This window comes from Rhinolophus hipposideros (assembly GCF_964194185.1).
Source record: "Rhinolophus hipposideros genome assembly, chromosome: 16".
NCBI classification, from domain to species: Eukaryota; Metazoa; Chordata; class Mammalia; order Chiroptera; family Rhinolophidae; genus Rhinolophus; species Rhinolophus hipposideros.
Genome location: NC_138062.1, coordinates 28,720,031 through 28,747,611, shown reverse-complemented (window position 1 = coordinate 28,747,611; position 27,581 = coordinate 28,720,031). Strand labels below are relative to the sequence as shown.

The 27,581-nt window shown below is 49.0% G+C and overlaps 2 protein-coding genes and 1 long non-coding RNA gene across 3 annotated transcripts in view; 1 reads left to right on the top strand and 2 right to left on the bottom strand.

The window, feature by feature from the left end:
• The first annotated feature begins 10,147 nt into the window (after positions 1-10,147).
• On the top strand, positions 10,148-20,774 carry CHRNA2 (cholinergic receptor nicotinic alpha 2 subunit). The gene is made up of 6 exons (XM_081075641.1): positions 10,148-12,019; positions 13,000-13,151; positions 13,586-13,630; positions 14,998-15,107; positions 18,355-19,357; positions 20,488-20,774. The coding sequence occupies exons 1-6, from the start codon at positions 11,947-11,949 to the stop codon at positions 20,611-20,613; spliced, it is 1,509 nt and encodes a 502-aa protein (XP_080931767.1). The 5' UTR covers positions 10,148-11,946; the 3' UTR covers positions 20,614-20,774.
• On the bottom strand, positions 14,085-19,466 carry LOC308508646. Its single transcript, XR_013995054.1, has 3 exons — positions 19,331-19,466; positions 18,398-18,541; positions 14,085-14,613 (listed from the first exon to the last, which is right to left on the bottom strand). It is a non-coding gene; the product is annotated as an uncharacterized lncRNA (long non-coding RNA).
• Positions 20,775-22,547: 1,773 nt separating the features above from the next.
• The window catches only part of PTK2B (protein tyrosine kinase 2 beta), a 108,323-nt gene continuing 103,289 nt past the window's right edge, over positions 22,548-27,581 (bottom strand). Inside the window, exons 27-31 of the mRNA XM_081075640.1 lie at positions 27,556-27,580; positions 26,381-26,427; positions 25,588-25,725; positions 25,263-25,343; positions 22,548-23,649 (exon numbers count right to left, since the gene is read on the bottom strand). Of these exons, the coding sequence (XP_080931766.1) occupies positions 23,434-23,649; positions 25,263-25,343; positions 25,588-25,725; positions 26,381-26,427; positions 27,556-27,580 (507 nt within the window). The 3' untranslated portion in view covers positions 22,548-23,433. The remainder of the gene's footprint in view (positions 23,650-25,262; positions 25,344-25,587; positions 25,726-26,380; positions 26,428-27,555; position 27,581) is intronic.

The window sequence follows — 27,581 nt, the reverse complement described above, 5'->3', positions numbered from 1 at the left end:
TTCAGTTCCACAGTATTGTTTTAAATGCGTTCCTCAGCAACAGTGTAGTGTCATGTTATAAAGGAAATGACCTGATCTTCCAGTTTGTACATCACATCCTGCATGTCCCGCACCACTTTTCATTACCTGTTAATATATTGGTCTCTGTGCTGTAGTGGAATCTTTGGTTTTGCATCAGAGTAAAATAAAATAAACCCATCACATTTGAACATAAAAAAAAATTAAATTATTTAATTCTAGCTGTCAAAATACTAGGGGCATTAAAATCACAAGGGGCTCAGCTACACTACATTCGGTTATCACCTCTACTGGATCATCCATTCACATACTAATTGTTTGGACTCAGTGTTTGTGTCCCCCTCGCACCCCAACACATACCCTAAATTCATATGTTGCGTCCCTAATCCCCAGTGTGATGATATTTGGAGATAGGGCCTTTGGCAGGTAATTAGGGTTAAATGAGGACAGATCCCTCAATGATGGGATTAGTAGTGTTACCAAAAGAGATACCAGAGAGCTTGTTCTCTTGCCTGTGTATGCACAAAGAAGAGGTCGTACGAGCACACAGCGAGATGGGGGCCACCTAGAAGCCAAGAGAAGAGGCCTAGGATGAAACCTACCTTGCCGGCATCTTGGACTTCCCAGCCTTCAGAACTGTCAGAAATAAATCTAAGCCACCCAACCTATGGTATTTTGTTATGGCAGCTGAAACACACTAAGACGCTGTAAGGGTGAAATTTGGTAGATCAATAATATAATTAAACAGCTAGCTTGCCCGTTTGATCCATCCTGATATTCAGCTGTTTCCTCTTTGTTTCTCCTCCCACTGATTAATGGAAGAACTCTGTTCCCTTTTTCAAGGCTACCCGTAATAACCTGTAATAACCTCGTTAACTAACAAACATCCTAACCTGAAATAAACAGCTTCTTTAATCCTCAGGTGCCCAGACATCGGGACCCAAGGTCACAACTCCCAGCAGTTTCTCCTACAGACAATAAGATTTAAGATAGCACTGAGGTAGACCTGAGGCCTCAGAAGACCCAGCAGACGACTTCTCAACTATTAGCCCTGAGACCTGCTTTCCTTTGTTCTTTGCCATTTACCTGCCTATAAAACCTCTTAATCATTTTGGCTTGAGGAAGTTGGTTTTTTTAGACGTGAGTCTGCCATCTTCCCTAGCTGCCGGTATCCAGAATGAAGGACGCTTTTCTCCTCACCAACCCTTGTCACTCTAGTTTTTTTTGACTCTTCGGGTGGCAAACGGCGCCAAACCTGAATTCAGTAACAACACCAACAGTCTGTAACTTCGCTCATTAAAAACGTAAATAAATCTATCAAATCCACATTTCCCTCCAGCTACCATCTCATTTCCCTCTTTTAAAGCAAAAGTCTATCAAAGAATTGTTTATCCTCATCATCTCTAAGCCCTCTTGGCCCATTCTCCCTTGAACTCACGCGAATCATGCTTCTGTCTTTACCTCCTTGTTGAAAATCCTCTTGCCAACATCATGAAATACCTCTGTTACTGGAGAATAGACTCTTCTCGGCGTGGTGTCCAGTTCTTGGCATCCCAAACAAAGAATTGAGTGGGACACCAGAAGGCAGTGGTGAAAGAGCAGTTTATTAGAAGTGAAAGTACACTCCAAAGGGATAGGAGTAGGCCTGAGCAGCAGAGTGGCTCAAAAGGCGCCAACTGGCTACGACTTGGAGTTTTTATTTCCTTCTCTTCTAGAATGGGCGACTCCTCTCTGGGTGTGGGGTCTCTTGATTGGCACTTATGATTGACAGGAGACTATTACCTCATCTTTTCAGACTGCACATGTTCCTTCCCAGAATTCAGTTGTTGTAATGATATTAATGAACTTCCGGATATGTGCATGATATTATAATAATGGCATAAATGCGGCTAGGGTGAAATGAAGGTCGTTGTAGCCTTTACTGCACAGGTGTGAGAGACCAGTCTAATCTAGTTAGGTATTTTGTATCCTTTAGCTTCCTCACAGTGGTGATGTCTGTGGTAGATAAGGAAAGGTTTGGGCAGGGAGGGGAGGTCTTCTGGGTGGTTGCTCTCCATAAGCCATGTTACTGGGCGTGTCCAGACATATCGGAGACCCAATTCCTGCCTCTAACTGCCTGCCTTATTTCCACCTGAAAGGCATGATCCCCATACATCTCTATGGGGAGTTGAGGGACACGAGGTCTCATTTTCTTATCTGCTTCCTGCTGAATGTGGTTGTTGTCCCTGCCTATCAGGGATTCACAGAACTCTCATCTTATCTGATCTTAAATGAGAAGTGAAGTAGGAATATTTTCCTGTGAATCCCCAAATGATATGATGTTGGATCTGCCGACAGTTTCTGGGTGTGGGCTGGGATCGTGTCTCGTGAGACCGAAGAATGGACACACGGACCAGGGAGAGGCAAAAAGTTTTAAAAAGAGGATAGTTTATTAGAGGCAGGAGAAGAGGTTGCAGGTCCTGAGCAGGAGGGAGTCCCGAATGGGGGTGCCCAGTGACTGAGGCAAAGCTCATACTTTTATACCTTCCCTTGCCTGTTTGGGGAAGGGAGCTGGAGCCTTCTAATTGAATTCATCTATCAGGTTTGTCCTGTTTGCTCATCCTGAAGGGATTAACAAATAACCCAGTCCTATCTATCAGATCTGCTCCTATGTCCATCCAGAAGGGATTTGAGATTATTTATTAACCTCAAAGTGTATTCTCGTGTTCCTGTCCTGGAGTGAAGGAGACATTCCAGGACCTGGAGTTTCAGGATATGGCTGTGTTTTTTTGTTTATTTGTTTATTCCTCCAGGGACCACCTGTCTATGTAGCAACATAATAACTATCCTCTCAGAAGGGGTCTCGAGATCCATCTGAAAGACTGTGTTGACCTCTTTGGTCGGGATGTACTGGAAGCCTCGCTGGGGCACATTTGTATCCCAATGACCCCTAGACGAGAACTAGATTTTGGTTAGTAGATTTGAAAGTGTTGGCCCAAGAAGCAGGACTCAAAGCTACTGACGCAGGGTGACTATGCCATGCAAAGTCCCGTTTAGCTTCATGGAGCCTGTGGCTTTTTCCTCTGGTTTAATCAGTCATTCAGGTGGCATTATTCACCCAGGAGCTGGGCTCAGAACAGACTGGGAAGAACACTGGGCCACAATGATTACAATCAACAAGCATAAACCACAAGTTTCTGGGTCATTATCGGAAGCAGGGGGTAGGGGACATTCTATGATGCAGGCTAGGGACAGTCATTTGTTTAAGATTAAGACAATGATTTAAAAAGTGATTAGGATCAGGGACTAGGGAGCTAAGAAACTAGGGAAAAGGAGACTTACAATCCCTATAGTGAATTTGGCCTCATTGCTAAATGCACAGGACGTTTATCGTACCTGGTACCTGGCTTAGCAGCAGCATTTGGCCAGTTGCTCAGTCCCCTCCCTTAGGCACTGTCTATACGTGGCTTCTGGGACCCCTCCTGCTTGCTTTCCCTCATCACCCACTGGCTGCTTCTGCTTGGTATCCTTTGTACTTCTTCATCATTTTCCTGATGTTGAAATAAAAGTCAGTCAGTCTTTGGGCCTCTTCTTTATCTACAATCACTTTCTGGGTTTTCTCAACCAGTCTTCTCTTCCCTAACTCATCTCTCCTGCATTCTTCCTCACATGTGACACCCTGACCACAGCCAGCTGCATGCAAGCAAGGTAGGGGCTTGCAGAAGGAATCTGGGCAGGTGGCTATGTGCTTTGGTTTCTATGTCAAAAGGGCTGCAGAAAGGTTATTGCCTGGCAAGGCTGAAATGTCTCATTGTCCATGCCAGACTTTGCAGGAAATTTCTCTCTCATCCTCTCACAAGGTCCCTCAGCACTCTCTACTAGAAAGTTTAGTATTGTGCACACTTTAAAGGACAAATGTTTAAAGAAACATTTACTGAGGTACATTCAGAGATCAGAGGCAATAAATGGATCATTGACAAGATGACTAAAATCCAAGCTCAAATTTTGATCATGTCATTTGCAAAATTATTACATTTGTTTAATTCACAGCACTGATGGCGGAGAATTGAGACTCTAAGAACTGGGCCAGGTCCCATGATAAATGCCAGGGAGGCTCCCTTGTCAAGGAAAGGTGTTTCTCTTTCTCTGATGAGTTTGTTCCCGCTTTAGCTGAAATTCTTACAGCAAACTCACCTGAAGGATTTATTATGCACCAGGTAAGCCAACTTTCTTGATTTCCCATCCTAACCACACCTCGCTTTCTGGATTTGAACCAGGGTCAGGTCCCTATATGCCCCAGCAAGCAGATTCCAGGAACAAACCTGGGAGGAGACACAAACACACCCCAAACTGCAAGATTCTGCTCATTTATGTCCACAGTCTGGTGAACATTGTCATGCAGTGTCTCAGGTCCCGCTCCCTGCACAAGAATGCAGGCTATGGTGAGGTCAAAAAGGAACACCCACAGAGCCATAGACAGGGGAGTCGTACCACTATAGTCTCGCTGGCGGCTGGGCCAGAGACACAGGAAGCAGAAGCCACACGATCCACAACCTGCCGTCCGCTTCTCTGCCTGCCTGCCTGCCTGCCTGCCTGCCTGCCAGCCAACCCACCCACCCACCCACTTGCTAGCTGCAATCCGTGCTTGCTAGCTCAGCCACAGCAGGTATATTAGTGGCTAATGGCTAACCTGTAACAACTGATGGCCACCCAGCTACAACAGATGGCCATCTGATTACAGCTGATGACCATCTAATAACCGAGCCAGCATCTTTCCATGTGAGGCCGAGAGCCTGGAAACTGCTCTCTGGGACTCTGTCCCCACAAACATGCATAGAAATTGTCTTGGTGTAGAATTTACCCCTGGTCGTCCACAGAATATGAAGAGTTCACAAGACTCTAAAAAGTGAGAAAGCCAAGGAAAGGTTTAATTGAACATTAGGCAGAGAGAGAGAGAGTTTTGCTTGGACGAGAAATACTGGCAAAAGAAGTTTTGCCAGGGTAGAGTCCGATAGGGACAGCTGTGGCAGGTTTCTGTTTAGCTGGGTTTTTACATTTTTCTGTGCAGGATATAGGTTGCTTGTCAGCTTGCGGGGGGCTGCTGCTGTTACAATTGTCTTCTGGCAATTTTCCTGTTCCCATCTATGATGGATGTTAGCTTATAGGGGGGTTGCCATTGCGATTGTGAATTGTTCTGTTCCCACCTATGCTGGATGTAAGGGTGCTTGTCAGATTGCAGGTGCAGGGCTAGCCAGGAGATTCAGAGCCAAGTGATTAATTTTTGAGCTCATTCCTTCTAGCCTACAAGCTCACTCCTATTAATTCCATGCCTGTCTCGTCCTGCTAGCTCACACGCTCACTCCTGTTAACTCTTTATTTGTTTCATCATAAATGGATTCTCGAGGTGCTAGACCAAAGTTGAGACAAGGTTTGGCTGATTCATGGGGGTCTGCTTTTGAAAGATTTTGATTTGGTCTACAGTTTGAACATCTGGGGATGTGTATTAGTCAGAGTTCTCCAGGAGATAACATTTGCAATTTGTCTTTTATAGAATAGATGCTGCTTCTGGAGAATGGGTGGAGGGAAACGCTATAAATAATAACTCTAACCTAATGATCTTTGACAACAGTGAGGGCTGTGCCTTCCTATATTTTCTTTTTTACTTTGTTAATTTATTTTATGTTCTGTCCACCCAATTACTTTACAGGCTGTGTGCTTTTGATGAACTTTATGTCCTATTTACTCCATAGGGCACAGAATTGCAAGATGATATCGTGTCATGATTGGAAGAAGAATGGACATTGCCCAGAGAGGCTAGAATGGAGCTGGATGGAGTAACTAATAAGACTCAGGGCTGGGTCCCTTTGAGGTTAGAACGAGCACTTTTATTTCTGTGAGGAAATCAAAGTTAGTGTTAGTGTTAGTGTTCTAACTGCATTTTCTGAGATTCCGTATTTGCCTATTTGGCTCCCGTTACTCACAGGGCCAAATAAATGGTCGGCATTATTTACATCTGCCTTGTGATCCAGTTTTCACAGGCTTGCGAAAATCTCATTACAAACCCTCCAGCCAATCCCGATCAACGTCCCAACCATCTTCTTTATCTCTCTCACACACCACGGCAATATTTCCCCTTCGCTAAATCACCCCAGGGCCAGGTACCGGACAACTAGAGATCACCCCGTGCCCACAGTCTGCCAGCGTTATTAAACCATGCAATCCCAAGCTGCTTACCCTGCCCTGCCTTGTCTTTCCTGCAGAAAACTCCAATAAACACTCTGGGCCATGCTTCCTCCTTTGCCCTTTCTACCTACCTCCTTGCCCCCCTCCCACCCCCCAGGGCTGGCCCTGGCTCTTCCCCATGTGGCCATGCCTGGCGGGTCATGACTCCTGTTTCTAGGGATCTGTGAGTATAAATGTCTTCTCTCATGACAATCATTCCAGGGTCGGTGTGTTTACTATCCTTGATTAAATAAATTCTGGGTGCAGATTTTAAAACAGTTCAGTGTAAGCATGTATTTCAAAGTTTAATTATAGGAAATTAGAGTGGAGCCCTATCCTATGAAAGACAAATTGATGTTAGGAATCAAAGAGAGAGATTTTGGGGAGCTTCCCAGAATTTAAACTCCTTTAAAATATCTTAGGAATGTCCCCATCTTGAAGGTGGCACTGCCCACCTTCCACATAGAAGCTCACAACACTAGGTTGATGCTTCCTCAGCTTTCCTTGCATCTGGTTCCTGGGCACATGATTAATCATCTGTCCTGACCTTTGTGTCGGGAGCCAGTGACACAAAGAAGCAGGGATAGAGGAGAATGAATTCTGGCAGTAGTGGCAGCAGCAGCAGCAGCAGCAGTAGCAGGAATGGCTGGTTTCCAGCATGTAATACTTACATAACTTTAAACACACACACACACACACACACACACACACAGAGATGTATTATATATGTGTATACACATACATACACAAGTACATCAACACGAAGTAAATATGGTAAAATATTAATATTTGTTCATTTGTTAAGTATGGATAGTGGGTATTTGGATATTTTATGATTTCTTTGTGTTTTAGGTCTTTTAATGTTCTCAGAAGATCATACCAGCAATCATCTACACATATGTAAATATATATATACCAGGAGTGCCAAAAATGTATACACATGACTTGTATTCATCTTTTGTTATCAGTAGATATTATTACAATTTTAATACAGTTTTTTCTCTTCTTAAAGTGTGTGTACATTTTTTTGGCGCCCTCTGTATATATATTACTATTTCACTTTTCTAAGCCTTTTGTTTATACTATCTCATTTACTCCTCATAACAAGCCTACGAAGGAGGAACCATTATTTACATCCTCTTTTTACATATGAGGAAACTGAGGCACAGACAGCTTAAGAGACCAGCCCCAAATCACACAGCTTTTAAGGAGTGATGTCTGGAGACTGCCCTTTGCTTTTTGACAAAATAAAGGGTGAGATAGCAAGTAGCTGAAGGGGGAGGCAGAAGCCGAAGAGTATTTTCAGGATGAAGGATGAGCCTCTTTATGGGCTGAAGGGAAGGAACAAACAGAAGGGGGGTGGTGAAGATGTGAGAAAGCCTGGGGCCACTTAGTAGATGGGACACTATCAAGATTGCAGGAGCCAAGCTCCTCCCAGGAGGAGGAACAGGACTCCTGGTTTGATACTGAGGGAAAGAAGGCGGGAGTCTGATTTATGGTTTGGAGGAGGATGACATTGTTTTTCTGGGAAATTAAAGCCAAGGTCACTGGCAAGGAGGCTGAAGAGGTGGCAGGCAAGCTGAAGCCCAGCCAGGAGGAGCTGGTGTGACCTGGTGTTCCCACAGGGGGGCTGGCCAAGGGAAGATGGGTGTTTCTCCAGGGGAGAAGGGGAAGGAGAGAACTGTAGGCTGGCTGTCCGGTGGCTTGGTCCTCCATCCTCTTTTACTCAAAACTATCCTGCTCTATCACTAGACAGATCCAGGACCCAGGAGATTCCCCACCTATGGGTGGGTCAGGGGGCCCAGGCAGTGATCCTGGAGCACGGGGTCCTTCAGAACAAAGAGCAAAACACCCTAGTAACTGGGCAGAGGGAAAGCAAATCTGATGTCTGTCCTCACTGGACATACACTGAATAGTCACAGGCTCCTCCTCCTCCCCTCCAGAGGGTGTGTGTGTGTGTGTGTGTGTGTGACAGAGAGAGAGAGAGAGAGAGAGAGAGAGAGAGAGAGAGAGAGAGAGAGAGAGAGAGAGAGAGAGAGAGAGCCAGGTCAGCAGTCTTCCCCGTGGACCGCTTGCCTTTTACCTGAAGAAGCCTTTCTGTCGAGCTCTCCACGATGCCCTCCTCAGTAGCACCTGCATGAAGCTTCTCTGGCTGTCAGAGCTGGGGACCCCATGCAAACTAACTTGTCTGCAGAATTGTCCAGCTCTCCTCAGGAAGGCAACTAGACTCTCAGAATCAGGTCTTTCTCATCCGCCAAGGTGTGTCCTGTCCCAGCTTCAGTTTGACTGTGAAATGAAGTCACCCAGCTCTGCTCTGCACCTGCCTCTCTGTTTTGGGGGGACTTTTGTCATCTGAGCAGGACGTCCAAGCCAGGTTGGTTCTCTGCATTCTTTAAATGGCCTGTCTTCTTCTGTGGCCACAGGTAAGAAAGGTTTCCCCAAGGCTTGTGTTGGGGGCATTGTGGGTATGGGACATTGTGGGAGTAAGGTCAAAGGGATACCAGCAGATTAACAGCTTCGGGGTACTTAGGAGGGGGGTACATCAGAATGCTGACCTGCTCCTAGGAAAATTTCAGTTTTCTGATTGTCACTGCTGGAGCTGTTCAGAGCTCAGTGACAATCAACCCCTCCCACTGGTGTGGGTGGCTCAGTCTCAGGAATTATCTCCTTATTGTACTGAAGCTACTTCAATGCCTTTACTACAATTATTCCTTCTTTTGTCATTTATTGACTCATTCAGTAAATACTCTATATCCTTTAAGAGCGACTAACAGACATCAATGGTATTCACTGACTTGGAAAGTAGCAAGTTCTTCATTGCTGGGGATTTTCTGAGGCCGGAATGTATGGAGAGGATTTCTCCGTCAGCTAGTGTGGTAATCCAGACGAGTTTCCACCCAACCTTGAGATGTTAGACTTCTGTGATTGATCTGTTTATTAAGCAGAGCAGAGATAAAAGCTATCAATATGCTCTCTCGCCTCTAACGATCTTCAGTGAAATTATTTGGATAAAGAAACAATATCATTTCTTCTAATTAAGTGGCTTTCTTTGGGGTATTGACAGTTGCTGGAGAGCTGGGACTCCCATGCTGGGAGGGTTGGGGGGTGGGTACTGAATGGCAGAGAGGGGCTGGGGGGATCTAAGGAGGCTTTCGGGAGAAGGTGGTGCCTGTGAAATGAACAGAATGTGGCCTGGTGGACGAGAAGTTGAAACCAGCTGCGATAGGAAAATGGACAAAGAAGTGAGACCAGATAACCTTGACTTCAGTGAGACCAGCATTTAAGAGATGAACGAGAGAGGCCGCAATGAGTTGGGGTGGGGGTGAGAGGTGGTCTAGACACCCTTGTACATCCGCAGTGATACAAGCCAGGAAGGAAGGTTGGTGTCTGAGCCCTTGACATCTGCCATATTTTTGTGTAGGTTTCTCTGTGCTCTCCATTCACTCAGACCCACTTGACAAACAGGGCCATCACCCCACAGCCACCCCTCCCCCAAGCCTGCCAATCTAGCCACTCAAGAGGATCAACCGGTCCTGGACTTTAAAAAAAAAGTCTTTCTAATGAGACTGTCAATTACCAGGAACAATTTCTCCTTTGGTTTCCAGTGACAAATTAATGAAATTATCATAGTGGGCTAATTACAAGGGATGCAAATTTGAGGCATCTTTCGGGAATGTGTCCTCTCGAGTCCACTAAATCTCATTTGCACATTTTCCCAGAGGGTCCTGCTGCCTTTTTCATGGGCACAATCCAATTTGCTCCCTGCCCTTGTCCTCAGAGGTGGGCAAGGCAGAGAGTGTGCTATCCTTATTTTATAGATAAGACAAAATCCTGCCCAAGGCTATGAGTAGTGAGTGGTGAAGCCAGGACTCAAAGGCACATTTACAAACTTCTCTCCTGCGAAGGAGGGCAGGAGGCGGTGGCGTGACAGGGCTGAGGAGAGGTGGAGCTACTCCAACAGTTGGGACAGAGTGGCCTGGGCGGATGAGAATGATCCAGATTGAAGAGGTTTCATGACTCCCCACATGTATTTGTGGTTACATTGTTAAAACACTTTTACCCATATTCTTGTTTCCTTTTTAAATTGTGGTAAAATATACATGACGTAAGATTTATCTTTAGTGACATTTAGTATATTCACAGTGTTGTGTAAGCATCATCCCTGTCATCCCTATTATCATCCCGTTCCGGAACATTCTCAGCTTCCCCAAAGGGAACCTCTGGCCCATTATTTGTACTGAGAGTCAGTGTCGTATCCCGAGGACCTGGCCAGAATCTAACACACAGTCAGCATTTCATTCAAACAACAGATGCTTGAATATAAGACAGCCCCATTCTCCCAATAAATAAAGTTATTTTACTTTTAAAAAAAAAGCACTAACTTGAATATGTACACTTTTTGGAGTAATAATTAATATATAGAGGGTACCAAAAAATGTATACACATTTTAAGAAATGGAAAAACTGTATTAAAATTGTAATACTCAATATATACCGATAACAAAAGATGAACACAAGTCATATGTATACATTTTTTTGGCACCCGCAGTGTTTTCTAGTGACACACATTTTAAATCACATACTATATACAGCAATACATTAACTTAAAAATACAGCTTTTCCCCCACTCGTCCTGCTTTGAAACATTCTAACACTTCACTCACACCTTTGGCATGAGTGTCCTTGTCATACTAGAATCGTGTTTTGAATCAGCTCTCTGTACGAGTGTTCTGGTATATCATTATCCCCACAGGCTACAGAGCGTTGGCTATTTCTTATTAATCCACAAGGTGTTTGTTTATTTTTTGACAGCTTTTTCTGAGATATAATTTACAAAATTCACCCTTGTAGAATGTACGATTTGGTAAATTTAGTATATTCACAGAGTTGTGCAACCATCACCACTACGTAATTGCAGAAGATTTTCATCACACCAAGAAGAAACCTGTACCATTGGCAGCCTCTCCCTCTTCTCTGTCCTCCCCAACCATCACTTATCTGTTTTCTGTCTCCCTAGATTTACCTATTCTGGATATTTCATATACATGGAATCATATACTATATAGTATTTTTGTGCCTGGAGTTTTTCCTTAGCAGATTTGTAAGCTTTATCCTGGCTGTAGGATGTGTCAGCACTTCCTTCCTTTTTATGGCTGCATAGTATTCCATTGCACGGATGCATCATATTCATGTTGTCCATTCATCAGCTTTGGCATTTGGCTGCTTCCACCTTTTGGTTATCATAAATAGCACCCAAATTCTTCCATTGACCACACTTTGCGGTATGATTATCCCCATTTCATACATGCAAACACGAGGACAGAGCAATGGGGACATTGGTCTCATCTTGTGCCTTCCTCTGTCCAGTAGGCCAAGGCTTATCTTAGGGCAGAGTAGCTGCTTGACCCTGAGAAATGAAAGATGCTGGTTCCTCCAGCCTGGGAGAGCCCAAGAGCCGTCCCCTCCTGAGAGGCCTGGTTGCTCGCCGTTCTCATCTCTGTGGAGTGTGAGGAGCAAAGGCACGCTTGTGTCAAGGATGCATGACCCTAAGACCCTTTCCTGGGCTTGCTCAGGTTCGGCAGTGAGAGGGAGCTGCATGGAATGCAACGGGAGCTTGGCCGTGCCAGCAACTTGAGGCCATACTGGGAAGGCGGGTTCAACTCACAGCAAAGCCCGGGTCTGCTGTTCTTCTGATGTCCAGGGACATCCCGACTCCTGTCTGAAGCCATGGGCCCCTCCCACCCTGCACTCACACCCATGACAAAGCTCGGCCTGTGGTGGCTCCTTCTGATCCCAGCAGGTGAGTGGCTATCATCACTAGGACGTCGTGTCTCCCCTGCAAGCTCACGCTGCACAGAGGACACTCCTGCAGGTGGGCTCATGGCAACTGCCAAAGCTGCAGGGGACTTCGAGTACCTCGTCTCACAGCTAGAAAGTGGTGGGGCACTCACAGCTCTGACATTGGCAGCTGGGTCACCTTGAAGCAATGCCAATCATGCTGTGAACCTCCCGGGGCTATCGTGAGGACTACAGGACATGCCAGTTTGTGACTAGCACAAACAGCAGGCACTCAATTCCTGGCAACTGCTGCTTTGGATGTGCGTGCCCGAATTTTTGAACGGTAGTCTCCACTTGCTCAGGCATCAGAACCCTAAGAGCTGAAGCTGTTTACAGGACTCGGAGAAAACAGACATGAGGGATTCCATGGGACAATTTCAGGACAATTTTGCCTAGCTAATAAGAAGGAGCAAATGCCAGTGGTTAAGGAAAAATGGGAGAGATGCCCAAGGTGGCAGAAGATTTCATGGTTATCATAGGGGTTCATCGATAAGTGGATGGGAACGGAAGGCTCACCGTAATAGGTGAAAACCCTTCTCCCTGCAGCTCACCCCACACAGACCAGACATCTCCCTCATATTGCTGCCCCCCTGAGGCTGCTCAGTTGAAGGCTGAATCTCATCTGACTTCCCAATTCCTCTGCCTCAGCACCCTTCCCCTTATTTCCAAGCACTTATTTCCAAGTCTTCTTACTGAATAATCACAGGGCAACTGACATTTCTTGAGCTCCAACTATGTACTGGTTGCTTGGTTAAGCTCTAGCAAGCATTATTATATTTAATCCTCAACAGTGTTGTAACATAGGTTCTGAATAGCGTCCCCATTTTGTAGACGAGGAAACTGAGGCTCAGTGAGATTGAGTGGCTGTGATTTGATGGGAGAGGGAGCCAGGCACCCACCTTCATGAACTCGGAGACCCTACTTTTTCCTCCTGTCCCACAGCGTCAGCGCAGCGAGTTCCCCATACCCAAGCTGAGGACCGCCTCTTCAAACACCTCTTTCGGGGTTACAACCGCTGGGCACGGCCAGTGCCCAACACCTCCGACGTGGTCATCGTGCGCTTTGGGCTGTCCATCGCCCAGCTCATCGATGTGGTACGCCTGTCCCTCCACCCTGCATGATTTTGGGATCAGCGCCCAGATCCTGGGCCCCTTTCTGGGGGCCTCCCTCCCCCCTAGCCCTTCTCTCTCCAACCCCCCCAGCCCACCTCAATCAGAACTTCCATTCCTGCCCCGTCCCCAACCCTGAAGACCCTCCTGAAGAGCCCTGATTGGCAGCAGTGGGTTTTTAAAGTGCTTTGCTTGTTCCACTGGACACAAGCCCAGAGGACCCAAGGGGCCTGCACCATCTTGAGTAAGATGCGCAGTGTCAGGAAGGGGTCGTGGGTGGGCTGGGATTGCAGTATCATAAAAGAGGTTCTTCCGGTGAGTGGGGGGCCTGAATCAGGCCATCCCATGCCACCCTGTCTTCTGGGGTTGATCTGTCACTCTAACTGCCCTTACTTTTTCTCCCGCTGCCTCCTGACCAGGATGAGAAGAACCAAATGATGACCACCAACGTCTGGCTAAAGCAGGTGAGGGACCCTCCCCTAGCAGAGGCAGGAGCTGGGGCAATGCTTTCTCTTTCATGTATCTCCTTCTAGGAGCCACTCCTGTTTCCCTTCACCCCTTCCTGGATCCTTACTCAGGTTGATGCATTTGTATTAATGTTACACTACTATTCCTAGAGGGGAAAGGCATCATGTATGGGGGGGTCTATCAAGGGTACAACACTGCACTATATTAGTGCAAATGCACAAAAGCAAAATGGACCCTAGATCGAGGGCAGGCTTGGAGTTAGGGAGGCAAGGGTTCAAGGCCCAGTGCTTCCACTTACTAGCAGTACGCCCTCTGCCTCACTTTCCTCACCCTAACTTGTAGGATTGTTGTGAAGATTAGAAAGAATGATCTAAAGAGCCCCTGACAAAGTTAACTTTATAAATAGTAGTGATTATTATTTTAATTATTAGAAGCCCCTGTGAGGCAAAGAACAGGCTTGTGTGTCAACACCAGTCATTATCTGTTGGGGATACTTGGTCCTTTTAGGTCTAGAAGGCACATGAAAAACCCTCCCAGAAAGAAGACCATGCAACTTTGGAGTTTTTTCATTGCTTGGATACTCTTTTACTGAGCATCTACCAGGGGCCTGGTGCTAGCCAAGCAGAGGGAAACAGATGTTGTCCCTGGCTTCCTGAACCTTACAGAGACATTAAATAAATATGTAAATCCACAGGTAATCACCCCTTGTGATAATGCCATCGAGGAAAACTTCAGAGAGTGAAGAATACTAACCTGGTTTGAGGGAGGAAACAGATACACTTGGCCGTGCTAGTGGAAGGATTGCTGGGACCCGTAGGGGGCGCTTTGGAGCACAGTTTGAAAGTCACTGGTTGACTCCCCTTTCTCAGCTGTGTGATCCGGCAGGTGTTTACCTGTCTGGTCCTCAGTTTCCTTACCTGTTAAATGAGGAAATACTTCACTGGGCATTCACTGTCCGGCTCTGCTGTTGAGGTTCTTCCTAGACAGGGTGTAAAAAAAACTTTGTAAAATGTGATGCACTAAAACATGTTACTCCTAATGAGTGAGATGGCCTGCCGGTGTTGTCCAGCTGGGGAGTGGCAGCATGAGGAGTAGAGGTGGGACTAGTGTGCCGGGTGACCTATCCACTAGGTCTGCCAGGGGCTCTGAGTAGTAGAACTGGGACAAAGCAGGAGGGTCAGCCATCTTAGAGCAGACTCCTGAGTCCCAGCTCAGAGCCCTTTCTACTCCGTGGGGCTGGAGGAGGAGCTCTGGGGTGCTCCTGAATCCAGTTACTGGGGCATCCGCAGGCTGCCCTACGTTTGTCCTGAGGCCCCCCTCCCAGGACAGCACCTGGTGACCTAACACCCCTCCCCTTGCACAGGAGTGGACCGACTACAAGCTGCGCTGGAACCCGGCTGATTTCGGTAACATCACATCCCTCCGGGTTCCTTCTGAGATGATCTGGATCCCCGACATAGTACTCTACAACAAGTAGGAAGCCACTGGGGTCCTGGGAGGGTCCCTGGGAGGGGTGGGTGGGTTGGACTTGGGAGGTGCGCCCCCTTGTGTCTCAGCTTTGTGGTCTCTTTCTCAACTCTAGCTTTGCTAATAATACTAACCCCCATCCTGATCTTTTCCCTTGATTCCTCTATTCTTTCATTTTGTTCTCTCACTCATACACCCAAATTTACAGAGTATCTACTATGCATTAGTGCCTGGCGCTGTGCTAGTGGAACACAGATTTGCCAACACAGTATTATTTGAAAAACGTGGTTGGTGCAGGCTGTGAAAACAATGCCTAAAGTTTGGAGTTTTGCAGGATGGCAGTGTTTCCTGAACAGGCAAGCAGCATAGGAGTTACATGGTTGAAGGGAGCAAGCTCACTTTCAAAAAATTTATTTTTAAAAAATTTTTTAAAAATTAAAAAAAATTCATATTACTCATAGTTGCCTTGTATTCAAGACCAAAAAGGACCAATCTTTGAGCATAATGACTAGAAGCCAATAAAAGGCAGGGGAGTCTAAAGAGAGCCCCAGTGGGGGAGGGAGGGTGTGGGGGAGGACATTTTTTATAGAAGAAATTGAGATCTATAATTTCATTTATGGTGTTTGATAGCAAGTAATTCTTCATTTAGAAGTCAAGAACTTAAAATTAAATAATATTTGGCATTATGTTCATAAAAATGTTTTCTAAAGTGGGGCTCTAAGGCATTCCTGGAGATATGAATAGATATGAAAAATGGTCCTGTGGTCAAACAATTTTGGATAACAGGGCATGTTGTTGACCCTTTGGAAAATGTCAGGACACAGTAGTTTTCAAAGGTTGTTAGAAGTTATGCAACCAAGAAACCCATTCAGCCCAGCATTTCTCAATTAATTTGACCCAAATTTGGAAAAGCTATTTTTAAACAATAAAATAAAGCGGAAAAGATCCACGTCTGGAGTTTTGGGGCCTCCAGCTAGGAGGTCGAAGGAGAGCAACAATGATACCCTTTCATCAGAGCCGTGTCTGTAAACACATAGCCAGCACACGTTACCTGGAGGGTGTGACACCGCAGGCGCCTCGCGTTTACTATTCCATGGGACTGCCTGAGGACACCCCATACCTCTGTGCCCTGGGGGTGGCGGGCAGGAGGCAGCGTCCAGGATCTTTCTAGGTAGTTGTGCTTCCTGTGCAGCTGGCAGAAATTGGGAGCAAATATGACCTGAATTTTAGGATTGCCATTAAGGCTTCAACCAGTGGTATTTGAATATAACAGGAAATTCTTATGTTAGGACAATACTCCAAACTAAATTCTTACATTTAAAGAAGGGTCTCCTCCACCCAAACACTGCACTCCAGGTTAACCGGAAGATCAAAAAAACTACACCTTTCCTTTCTCAAAAAGGGGCGCATGTTGCCATCTAGTGGTGATGATGTGTGATGACAAAAATACCTTAAATTTTTTTTTTAAAACCTTTGCCCTGATCAATTTGTCACTGTTTTTCAAAGTTCCTGTTTCAAAACCGCCTATATCTCTAGCCTGGAACCACTTCATGGGAAAGAAATCTCTCTTTCTGTGTACACTTCTGGTTCCTCTGCATTTAGGATTGACCTTAGGAATTGGGGGAGCAATGGCTCCTTAAAGACTAGGGAACTGGACTCACTGCCCCACCTCTGAGGGGAGTCAGGGGTTCAGGCTCCCAGAAAGCCCCTGCCTGGGAAGTCACTGCTATTCCACTGTCCCCAGGGCCCTGTAGGTCCTTAAATGCCTAGTGCCATGACGCTGCCAGCCTCATCTCCCATCACCTCCTCAGCCTGGCCCCTCATGTTCCAGAGGATTCTCTTCTGGTACCCTCTGCACCCATCTCTCTGTCAAACACTAACGTCAGTACAAGCCTTGCTTGGATGGCCAATTTCGTGGTGATCCTGCTCACTACGGCCAGAAGGGAGACCCTTCCCAGAGTTCTTGGGGAGCACATGGACAGCCCACATAATGCTGTTGCCAAACTGCCTCCCTTGTGTAGTTGGTGTTTGGGGCAGCGTCTCATTTCCTTCCGGTTCCTTAAGGGCAGGCTGAGTGCCACATTGCGTCCCTGGTCCCTCCATCGCTCCCTAGTAGGCCCTAGTGGATAAGGCTGGCTCAGAAGTGCATGGTAAATGGGTGGCATCAAGAAGGTAGCTTCCTTCACCAGCAAAGATTATTAGGTCTCTTCTGAGCAAAGAACTAAAGATCCCAGGTGGAAAAAAGCATGACACCCAGCAGAGGGCCTTACTACACTCTCTGCTGGCGGGAGAAAATATAAATAATCACTTAAAATATTAAATGAATACAAACAGACAACCAAACTACATATTCCCCACGATAACAAATGTGTAAAATGTTATACATATTATCTATAAGACAATCAACTATAAATGACATACGAGGTCGGACAATTAAATTTGCAAACCCATCCTAGAAAAAGTGCTAAATACCTCATTATTAAATATCACTACGGTCACCTTCAAAGTACTCCCCTTGGGAAACTATGCACTGATGGCAGCACCTAGTCCACCCTTCAAAGCAATTTTGGAACTCTTTTTCTGGAATGGCCATCAGAGCTGTCGTCATATTACCCTTGATGTCCTGAATGTCATCAAAATGTCTTCCTTTCAATATTTCCTTTATCTTCAGGTAAAGAAAGAAGTCACTGGGGGCCAGGTCAGGTGAGTAGGGAGGGTGTTCCAATACAGCTGTTTATTTACTGCCTTAAAACTCCCTCACATACAGTGCCGTGGGAGCTGGTGCATTGTCGTGATGCAAGAGCCATGAATTGTTGACAAAAAGTTCAGGTTATCTAAGTTTTGCACACAGCCTTTTCAGCACTTCCAAATAGTAAACTTGGTTAACTATCCATTTGTTACAAATTCATAATAAATAATCCTCTGATATCAAAAATGGTTAGCAACATCATTGCAAGAAGTTCGCGATCTTAATTGTCAGACCCCGTATATAACATCAGAATGTTAACAGTGGCTGTTTTCTAAATTCTTGGTACTTATATTCTTCAAAATTCCTACATTTGGGGTTTGAAAAGACAACTAAGGTAGGTATAAATGTCAGGGTCCTGGGGGACTCTCACACACTGGCATAAACCCCAACAACTTGGCCAGGTCTGGCTATGTTATTGGGGCCCCCCCTGCTGCCAGTTATCTGGAGCTGCCTGGTGTGGGTGGGAGGCTGTGCCGGGCCACCGAACTCCTCTCTTGTCCCCAGTGCAGATGGGGAGTTTGCAGTGACCCACATGACCAAGGCCCACCTCTTCTCCACGGGCACCGTGCACTGGGTGCCCCCCGCCATCTACAAGAGCTCCTGCAGCATCGATGTCACCTTCTTCCCCTTCGACCAGCAGAACTGCAAGATGAAGTTCGGCTCCTGGACGTACGACAAGGCCAAGATCGACCTGCAGCAGATGGAGCAGACAGTGGACCTGAAGGATTACTGGGAGAGTGGCGAGTGGGCCATCATCAACGCCACGGGCACCTACAACACCAAGAAGTACGACTGCTGCGCCGAGATCTACCCCGACGTTACCTACTACTTTGTCATCCGGCGCCTGCCGCTCTTCTACACCATCAACCTCATCATCCCCTGTCTGCTCATCTCCTGCCTGACCGTGCTCGTCTTCTACCTGCCCTCCGACTGCGGGGAGAAAATCACCCTGTGTATCTCCGTGCTGCTCTCGCTCACCGTCTTCCTGCTGCTCATCACCGAAATCATCCCCTCAACATCCCTGGTCATCCCGCTCATCGGCGAGTACCTGCTCTTCACCATGATCTTCGTTACCCTGTCCATCGTCATCACAGTCTTTGTGCTCAATGTCCACCACCGCTCCCCTAGCACCCACAATATGCCCCGGTGGGTGAGGGTGGCCTTTCTGGGCTGTGTGCCCCGGTGGCTTCTGATGAACCGGCCCCCGCCCCCCTTGGAGCTTCGTGAGCCCCCAGATGTGAGGCTCAGCCCCTCCTATCACTGGCTGGAGACCAACGTAGATGCGGAGAAGAGGGAGGACGAAGTGGAGGAGGAGGACAGATGGGCATCATGCTCCTCCATGGGGGTCCTCCACGGCCACGGTGGTCTGCACCAAGGGGCCTCGGGTCCCCAGGCAGATGGCCAGTTGCAGAAGTGTGGGTTCCTGCTGTCCCCTCGCATGCAGAAGGCACTGGAAGGTGTGCACTATATTGCTGATCACCTGCGGTCCGAGGATGCTGACTGTTCGGTGAGTTGGGGCTGGGCTCCTTCCCTGGGTGACTCTACCAGCCTAGCGTGGACCCATCCTACCCCAGAGGGCTAGGTTGGGCCAACCCACTCTCCTTCGTGAAGACCCGTCTCCCTCAGTCATGGCCCTTGGGAGCCTGGAAGAAATCATGATGGAGAATGTCCATCACTGGTGGTGGAATAGCATCAGGAATGTCCTAGCTAAGCCTAACTGGGAGAAAGCAGAACAGAGAGGGAGGGATCTCAAATATGGGACTTCCCAGGCCATTTCTCACCATTACCTGATAGGTGGCGGAGGAGGGGCAGAGAGAGGCCGAGGGAGTGTCATCAGGAGAGGTAACAGCCTATCTTCTTTGTCCTGATGGTCTCCCCCTCCTTCTCCTTGTTTGTGGGCCCCGGCATTTTGGAAACTTCACTGTTCACTCACAAACTCTGAGGAAGCTTGGTTGTAACACGTGGGCTCCCCTCCTTGGCCTCTGCTATGTCCGGCATTAGTAGGCCACTGCCCAAGATCACAGAAATCTTCTTAACAACCTAGGGACGGATGAAAGGCCGGGAGGTTATTACTGGGTGGCCTTGTTTGAGTAGATAAGACACATTAATCATTGTCTAACCGGGAGCAGGTAGAAGTCCAGACCTGCTTATCTGAGCTGTGAGTCCAAATTCCACGAAGTTCTCCCCCCAACCTTCTCTGAGCTGCACCTACCCTCACCTACCTCCGCTTCTCCATCTCCTGCAGTGGGTGGGTGGGTGAGTGAGTGGGGAGGCGACATGGGGCAGCAAAATCTTCACCGTTTTCTAACTGCCGGGTGTTGCATTTAAACCATTGTAGGCTCCTCGGTGGCTGTGTCCCTCCAGCCCCCCTTATTTGGAACTTCAGAGTCTATGGAAAGGCTCTCCGGGTTGTGTCAGGGGTGGGTTAGGGTGAAAATCACTAAAGAGAGCATTGTTTCCGTCTTGAGACAACCCTGTGTCTCCCCGCCCCCCCCTCCCCCTGCTGCCCAAGCTTCCCAAGGTCTCAGAGGGGCTGCCACTGCCCCTGTGCCATCCTTACAGGGGCGGGCATGGACAGGACACTTCCCCTTTCCCAAGGCCTGGCCTCTGTCACTGTGAGCCCACTTCCACCTGCAGGTACAGGAAGACTGGAAGTACGTGGCCATGGTCATTGACAGGATCTTCCTCTGGCTGTTTATCCTCGTCTGTGTCCTGGGGACCGTGGGACTCTTTCTTCCTCCATTTCTGGCTGGGATGATCTGATTTCACGTCCCTCGCTTTGGCTCTGCTGGAGGTGGCACTGCTGACCATGTTTGCTGCTGCCTCTAGAGTCTGCCTTTGGGGTCAACACCATGTGACTGCAGGTGCCTGTCCAGAGTCCTGACACTGTCCCAGTCGTTGAAGACTTTCTGACACAAATTCACTTGACACCATTGTGCTATGTGCTGAGAATCCACTGGGCACAGAACCCTGTTTGGGATGCTGAGGAGCTCGGGAAAGAAAGAACTTACTCTGCAGGTTATGGTACAATGGTGACAACACGAAGCCGTGTAAGATTCTCCTGAAGAAGTGACCCAACACTGACTGACAGTTGGGCCAAGCCGGGGGAGCAGACGGCGGGGGTGGGACCGGGTGAGAAGGAACAGGAGGGACCTCGAAGGAGGGTTGCGTGGGGAAGAGGGAAGAGGGCGCTGCAGCAGGTGGAAGGGCTGTGGGTAGTTTTGGATTCAGGAATGAGCCTGAAGTGTCAGAACAGCCAGGCCGAGGTGGGGCTCCCGTGTGGGGAGCAGTGGGAGGAAGTTGGTAAGACAGGTTGGGGTGTCTTTGAACCAGGTAGAGAACGAAGTTCAGAGCCTGAGCCCATAGGTATTAACAGTAGAGTGGTAAAGGTTTTCCAGAGGGGAGGACGGGGGAGACAGGCTGCAGGTGGGGTGGAGGTGCTGGGTGGACCTGCGAGGCAAAGGAGGGAGCATGGTAGCTGGGCCATCCCCCCTACCTGGAAGCTCTTGTGTGCTCCCCTCCCCACACCTTCCCTCCTGTAAGCTGGCCCCCAGAGGGTTGGCCACGCTGAGAGCCCTGTGCCCAGGGCACCACCGGTCCTTAAACACACACGGACAAACCCCAAGCCATCGGGAGCCATTGTAGGTCCAGCTCCAGCTTGCAGTTTGCTCCCTCCCCAGGGTGAGTGGTGGCCGGCACTCAACAGTTCTGAGTGGCTGAAGGGAGTAAGTGGATTGCTTTGCACCTTAGACTGCTGTGGAAATGCAAATGTGGCAGGACCAGGACTGCTTCCCTCTCCGGCCTGCCCTCCCTCTCCTTCCCAAAGCCCCATGATGCGTCTGACCCACCCTGAACCATTCTGTGCAATCTGTTCTCCCACCTTGGATCCAGCAACCCACAGCCCTCAGCAGCAGTGGGAGCCTAGAGGAGCTGTGGCCCCTGTGGGATCCGGCCTTGCCCCTGCCCCATCCAGCCGCAGAGGGCAGAACCCCAGCAGCTAACAAATGCAGGCACCAGACAGTGTGGGGACCTGGGACAGGCATCCAAGTAGGACAAGCTTTCAGTTTCCCTTCAGCCTTTGGAGTCCCCTCCTTCCAAACCCCCATTTGCCTCTCCCTGGCACCCAAGGGAAAACCCATGACCCCCCAGCCTAGGCCTCTGCTCCTCAGTTCTCTCTCAAGACCCCTCACTCAGTGACTCATTCTGGTTTCCAGCCCCTCCTTGGTCCTGTGCCCATAGCACCCCCAACCTCCTTGCTCCCTCCTGGGTCCCTAGACTGGATCTCCTGGTGCAATGATGTTCCCTCATATTAGTCTGGCTCCCGTCTATCTTGCATGTGCGTAAAGAGATCAAATAAAACCAAAGCTGCTGTTCACTGAATTGTGGGACCTCTCCTCAGCATCCCCAGGACCACCAAGCCTCCCCCAGAAACCTGGGGGTTTGGATCCCAGCTAGGAGAGTGCCACTCCACCAACATTCCTCATGTCCCTGGAGGGGGCTGCCCTGGGTCCGTTTGGTCAGGCAACTGGGCTGGGGCACATACCTGACCCCACTGCCCAGGAGTCCCCAGACACCCTGGGTTCAGCCCCGCATCAGCCCTTGATCTATGCCCAACTGAGCACAATCAATTTCTTCCAGGGCTGTGGCTTGAGGTCAAAATGCCCCCATAAACAGCAAAAAAGCAATCAAACCACAAAGCAAATGGTATAATTTTAATTCGTCCACAAGTCAATTAGAAAGAATGTAAAGAGTATTCTGCACAAACACAAGAGAGAAGGAGGGAGGGAGCTGATGAGAAAGAGGAGAGAAAAGGAGGAGGAGGAAGAAAAGGAGGAAGAAAGAAGGAGGGTGCGAAATAAGGAAAGAAAGAGAAAAGTGGGCACAAGAACGGGAGCGGATTGTGGTCCAAGTCCTGTTTGGCCCTGTCTCCCCTTCTCCTCGACACTTGCCGTGTTCACGACACAGCGTCCTGTGCCCAGATTCTGAATAACTTGTGGCTGGACTGTGTCCTAGGTCCCCCCTTGGGGGGACACATGGCTATCAGTCCATACCAAACTCACATTAAATAAGTTCCACTATACACTGTACAAAAAAGCCAGGTCCATTCCTCATCTCACCAGTTGCCTTCTGCCAAAAGAAAGACCCTCCCTACCCCTCTGCCTCGGGGGACCTCCGTGGGCAGAAGAGGAAGGAGAAGGAATAGCTTCATTTCCAAATGGCCCGCTATGTCCACGCATAAAGCCATCATGGTCTCTAGGGGCATAAGTGTGACCCCCAACAGGCCAGGCAGGTGTGAGGAGGGCATGGTTGGCAGCAGCAGCAGCCCCAGTGCTCCCTCTGAGCCCTCTTTGTCACCCCCTGGTGTCTACAGCCCTGAGTCCCCTCTGTCCAGCTGCAGCCTGAGCCGCACATTCTAGGGGTCGGGGTGGGGGAAGGGGGTCGTGCAAAGTGGCAAGGGAAGGACTCCCCTCGGCCTTCCCCCTGAGAAGACCCACATGTCCGGAGGCAGGGCAGGGGCCAGGGATAGGGGAGGTACGTGACGGGTGGGGGTGGAAGACGCAGGCAGGTGGCACCCACCCTCTGTCACTCTGCAGGGGGGCGGGCCAGGTTGGCCTGAACCTTGGCCTGATCCACAGCATCGAGCAGGTTCTTGGCGTCCACGGCCAGAGTGTGCGAGGCTGCGAGCATGTGCCGCTTGCACTCCTCACTCAGGGATGTCACGGCATTTTGCTGGGCCAGTCGCATCTTATTGATGAGCTCCGCCAGGTCCTTGTTGAGCAGTTTCTGGGTCCCTTCAATCTGTAGGAAGAGTGAATTAGCAGAGGCGGAGAGGGTGTGGAAGCTACACACGTGTCCACATTGGCCAAGGCAGTCAGAAGTTCTCTGGGGGGCAAGTCAGACCCAGGCCAGGGCTGAGTCCAAGGCTCCATGAGGGCTGGAGTCAGGTCACCAAGGACACACATTGCAGACCTCACTCTACCCCACGCCAGCCCAGTCTGATCCAGCCCCACTTGTGCTGGCCCAACATTGGAGTGGAAGGTCAGGGGTCAAGTGCATTGATTCATTTGTTAGCTGTCTGCTATCAAATCAAGAGCTCAAGGGCTGTCGTTTGAGCTGTAGGGTTTTGTTTACTGCCATATGCCCAGTGCCTAGCATATTACTGAGCACCTCCTCCGAACTCGAGCTATTTATCAGGTGAAATGAATGATTGGGCCATCATGCTCTGAAGTCTCCCAGGGTAGCCCGGCCTTGGGCTCCTCTGTGGGCTGCTGCCACCACCCAGCTCCCCTCCCCCTACTGTCTCTCTTGAACAGTCATACATGGTGGGCACAGTGGTGGAATGCCGTGGTCACTGGTGCCACATCGCTGACCATCGGGAGATAGTGCATCAAACCCCAGTCTGGCAGGTGCTGTAGGGTTCTGTGGGTGCTACGGTGGTTTCTAGACAGACAACCAACCACTGTGCAAGGCACTGTATCAGTCTCCTATTGCTGCGGTGACAAAGTACTGTAGTGGCTTCAGACAACATGGATTTATTCTCTTAGCATTCTGGAGGTCAAAGTTCTGGAATGGGTCCTCCTGGGCTAAGGTCAAAGTGGACAGCTGGGCTGCATTCCTTCTACAGACGCTCGGGGAGAATCCCTTTCCTGTCTTTTCCAGCTTCTAAAGGCTGCTGCCTTCCTAGGCTTGGGGAGCCTTCCAGACCAAATTTGAAATAGTCCCACTTCTGCATCTGCCATCACACCTTCTCTGACCCTTACAAGACCTCTGCTTCTGACCCCCTCTTATAATGACCCTTGGGACTACATTGGGACCATTTGGATAATCCAGCATAATCTCCCCATCTCAAGATCCCTAATTTAATTACATCTGCAAAGACCCTTCTGCCATGTATGGTGACCCAATCACAGGGTCTGGGAAATTAGGATGAGGACATCCTTGAGGAGCCATTTTTCTGCCCACCGCAGGCACCATCTCAATGTAAAGCACCAAGATTCCTGGTTTGGTTTTTGGTCATTGTTTCTCAATTAAATAAAGAAAATTAGATTACATGATCAATGAAAGGAACCTTAACTGCTATTTCAATAACACATTCAACTTTAGTATGGAGGGCGAGTAGATAAAGGATCACAGGAGGGGCAAAAGCGAAGGTCTGTCCTCCTTTGCATATCTTCACACATTAAGAAGTCACTGCAACTGACACGAGGAGTTTTGTCCTAGGAAGCTGGCCCTGTCCACTGGTGCCAATTCAGCCCCTTCGCGGTACCTGCTCATGTGAGCTGTGCAAAGCCAGCCACTGGAGGCTCAGCTCATAGAAATGCGTTGCCCACGTGGCCCTCCTGAGCCTCCTGTGTGAAACAGGTGGGGCAGGTGGAGGTGAAGGGGAGAAGTGACAGCCAGAGGACACTCACCTCTGTCCGTGAAGACGATGGCAAGGAGGGTAAGAGATTGTCCACACTCCCAATGAGCTTCCGCAGGGTCAGGCCCACGTTCTGGGGGGGAAAAGGGGCAGGGTGATGTCACCTCTTGCTTTTTGAGAAAGCCATGTTCCCTCGGCAAGAGACTGCCCGGGGCTGTACCTGCCTCCTGAGGCTACCTTGGACTAAATTCCCTTAGACAGCCTTGCTCTACGGGGGTCTTCCTGGGAAAGGCACCTGCTGGACAGACCAGGAAGCTCAGTCCCTCCCTCTTCCTTCCAGGGCTAGGATGCGCAGCCTCCACCTGTCCGGTGCTCACCTTCACCACCGTCACGTAGGCCTCGGGAGGCAGCTGACAGAGCTCGTTTTTGAGGTGGAGCACCGCCCGCACCAGCTCCATGACGTTGTGGTACACCAGGTCGTCAGTCCGATCCAGGTTGGCTGTGGGCTGGATGGACTGGGGGTAGGCGTCTCCAGTCAGCGGGGTGACACCATTCTTTTCTGGTCGGGCCCTACCAGTGCCAACCCAACCACCAGCCCGATTGGAAAAGACTCTTCTCCAAAATAACAGTGCCCTGTCCTAGGGCTGCGTCCCTCCCAACTGATTCCAGGGCAGTGGTTCCCACATTAGACTCTGCCAGGGAGCCTTAAAGAATCCCGGTGGCCAGCTTCACACCAGACCAACTGAACCATCACCTGGGCATGGGGGCAGGTGGTTTTCAAAGTTCCTCAGATTATTCTAATGGCAGCCAAGGCTGAGAGCCTGTTTCAGAGTGAGGAAAACCAGCACCCGTCCCAGGCAACTATAAGAACAGTGTGGGTGCTGGAAGCCAAGGGGCAGGCTCGAGAGAGGAAGGGGGCCCCCACCTCCTGCTCCTAGGGCAGGACCAGTGAGCTTTCCTCAAGTGCAGGAGAGAAGAGACATGTCTTCCCCCTGATTTTTCATGGATTAGCTGTGTAGCCTCAGACAAGGCATTTCCCCACTTTGGGTGGCAGCTATATCAAGATGATACTGGACTAGATTATTTCTGAAGTCTTCACAGCCCACGCTCTTCATTCTTGGGGAGCCCTGATTTAAATTCATTAGCAGCTTCGGCAGAGCCCACACATACCTGTGTACCCAGCCGTGGAGGCTTCTGTGGCGGGCCTGTGAACTCCGCTGCAAAAGGGAGGGAGAGGGAATGGGGCAAGTTCTCAGCACCCTGCCCCTTCCCTTCGTACCTACTGATAACCAAGCCAACCCCTGTCCTTTGCTACCAGGAAATCTGGGGAAATGAAACCCCAGCGAATTCCAGAAGATGGCAGGAAAAATAACCTCTGGGCTCCCTGGTCCTCCCGCCATCAGGGACAAGCACTGCTGTCCATAATACAGAAAGAAAAAGCCAACGTCACAGCAGAGATGGAGCGACTGCAGAGGGTGTTCCAGCTCCTGCAAACCTGTTCACCCAGCCCCGAGGAACAGCTCATACTCTGAACTTACACTTCCTGGGCCTTCATGATCAAATAAGGGGGTTGCTCAAAAGGGTCTCTGGAGCCAGACTACCTGGGCTCCAAGCTGAGTTCTGCAAATTACTAGCTGTGTGATAAGTTATTTAACCCGCCTGTGCCTTGGTTTTGTGACCTTTGTAAGATGGGCATAATAAGAAATTGTCCTATCTCATCGAATTGCTGTGAGATTAAACAAGTGGACATTAGTATGTGACTTAGGCCTGTGACGCGTTTGTATGAAGTTCTCTATGTTGTTATTGTCATCGCTGTCACTGTTGCCCTCACCCAGCGAGGATTGTGACAAGCCTGGCTCACTGCTGGCTCCTCCCTCTCCCCTGTCAGAAGAAGCCCCTGGAGAGACCCTGAAGGCTCAGCCACCCTCTTTCTTTCTTCCATCCCTTGGGCTCAGGGAAGATGAGGATCAGCTGGCGCCACCTTTTCCTCCACAAGGAGCCTCCGACAGAGTGAGTAGGGGATAGGAAGGAAGAGAGAATCACCACTTCCTCCAAATAAATGCAAGAAGGAGATAAACTGGGAAGAGGAATGAGGACCCCAGGACAGAGAGAGATGAGAAAAGGCGCTGAGCAGGCAGAGTGTGGAGCAACAGATGGAGTGGAGGGATCGATATCAACTCCAAAACTGAACCTCTCTGCACGCTCTGAATAAAAGCAAGGCAGACATTTCTTAAGGCTGTAAATAGACTCTGCTGCTCTCTGCAGTGAGCAGTGAGCAAGGATGGTGATTTGACACAAGATGTCCAGTGGAAACTCCCGCCATGCAGATGGGTATGAACACTTACTGTAGCCAGCCTCCTTCTCTGGAGTC

Coding starts and splice junctions, on each gene's coding strand:
- CHRNA2 (XM_081075641.1), top strand. CDS start 11,947: ATGGGCCCCTCCCACCCTGCACTCACACCCATGACAAAGCTCGGCCTG. Junction 13,152..13,585: donor TCGCCCAGCTCATCGATGTG/GTACGCCTGTCC, acceptor CCTCCTGACCAG/GATGAGAAGAACCAAATGAT. Junction 15,108..18,354: donor GACATAGTACTCTACAACAA/GTAGGAAGCCAC, acceptor TCTTGTCCCCAG/TGCAGATGGGGAGTTTGCAG.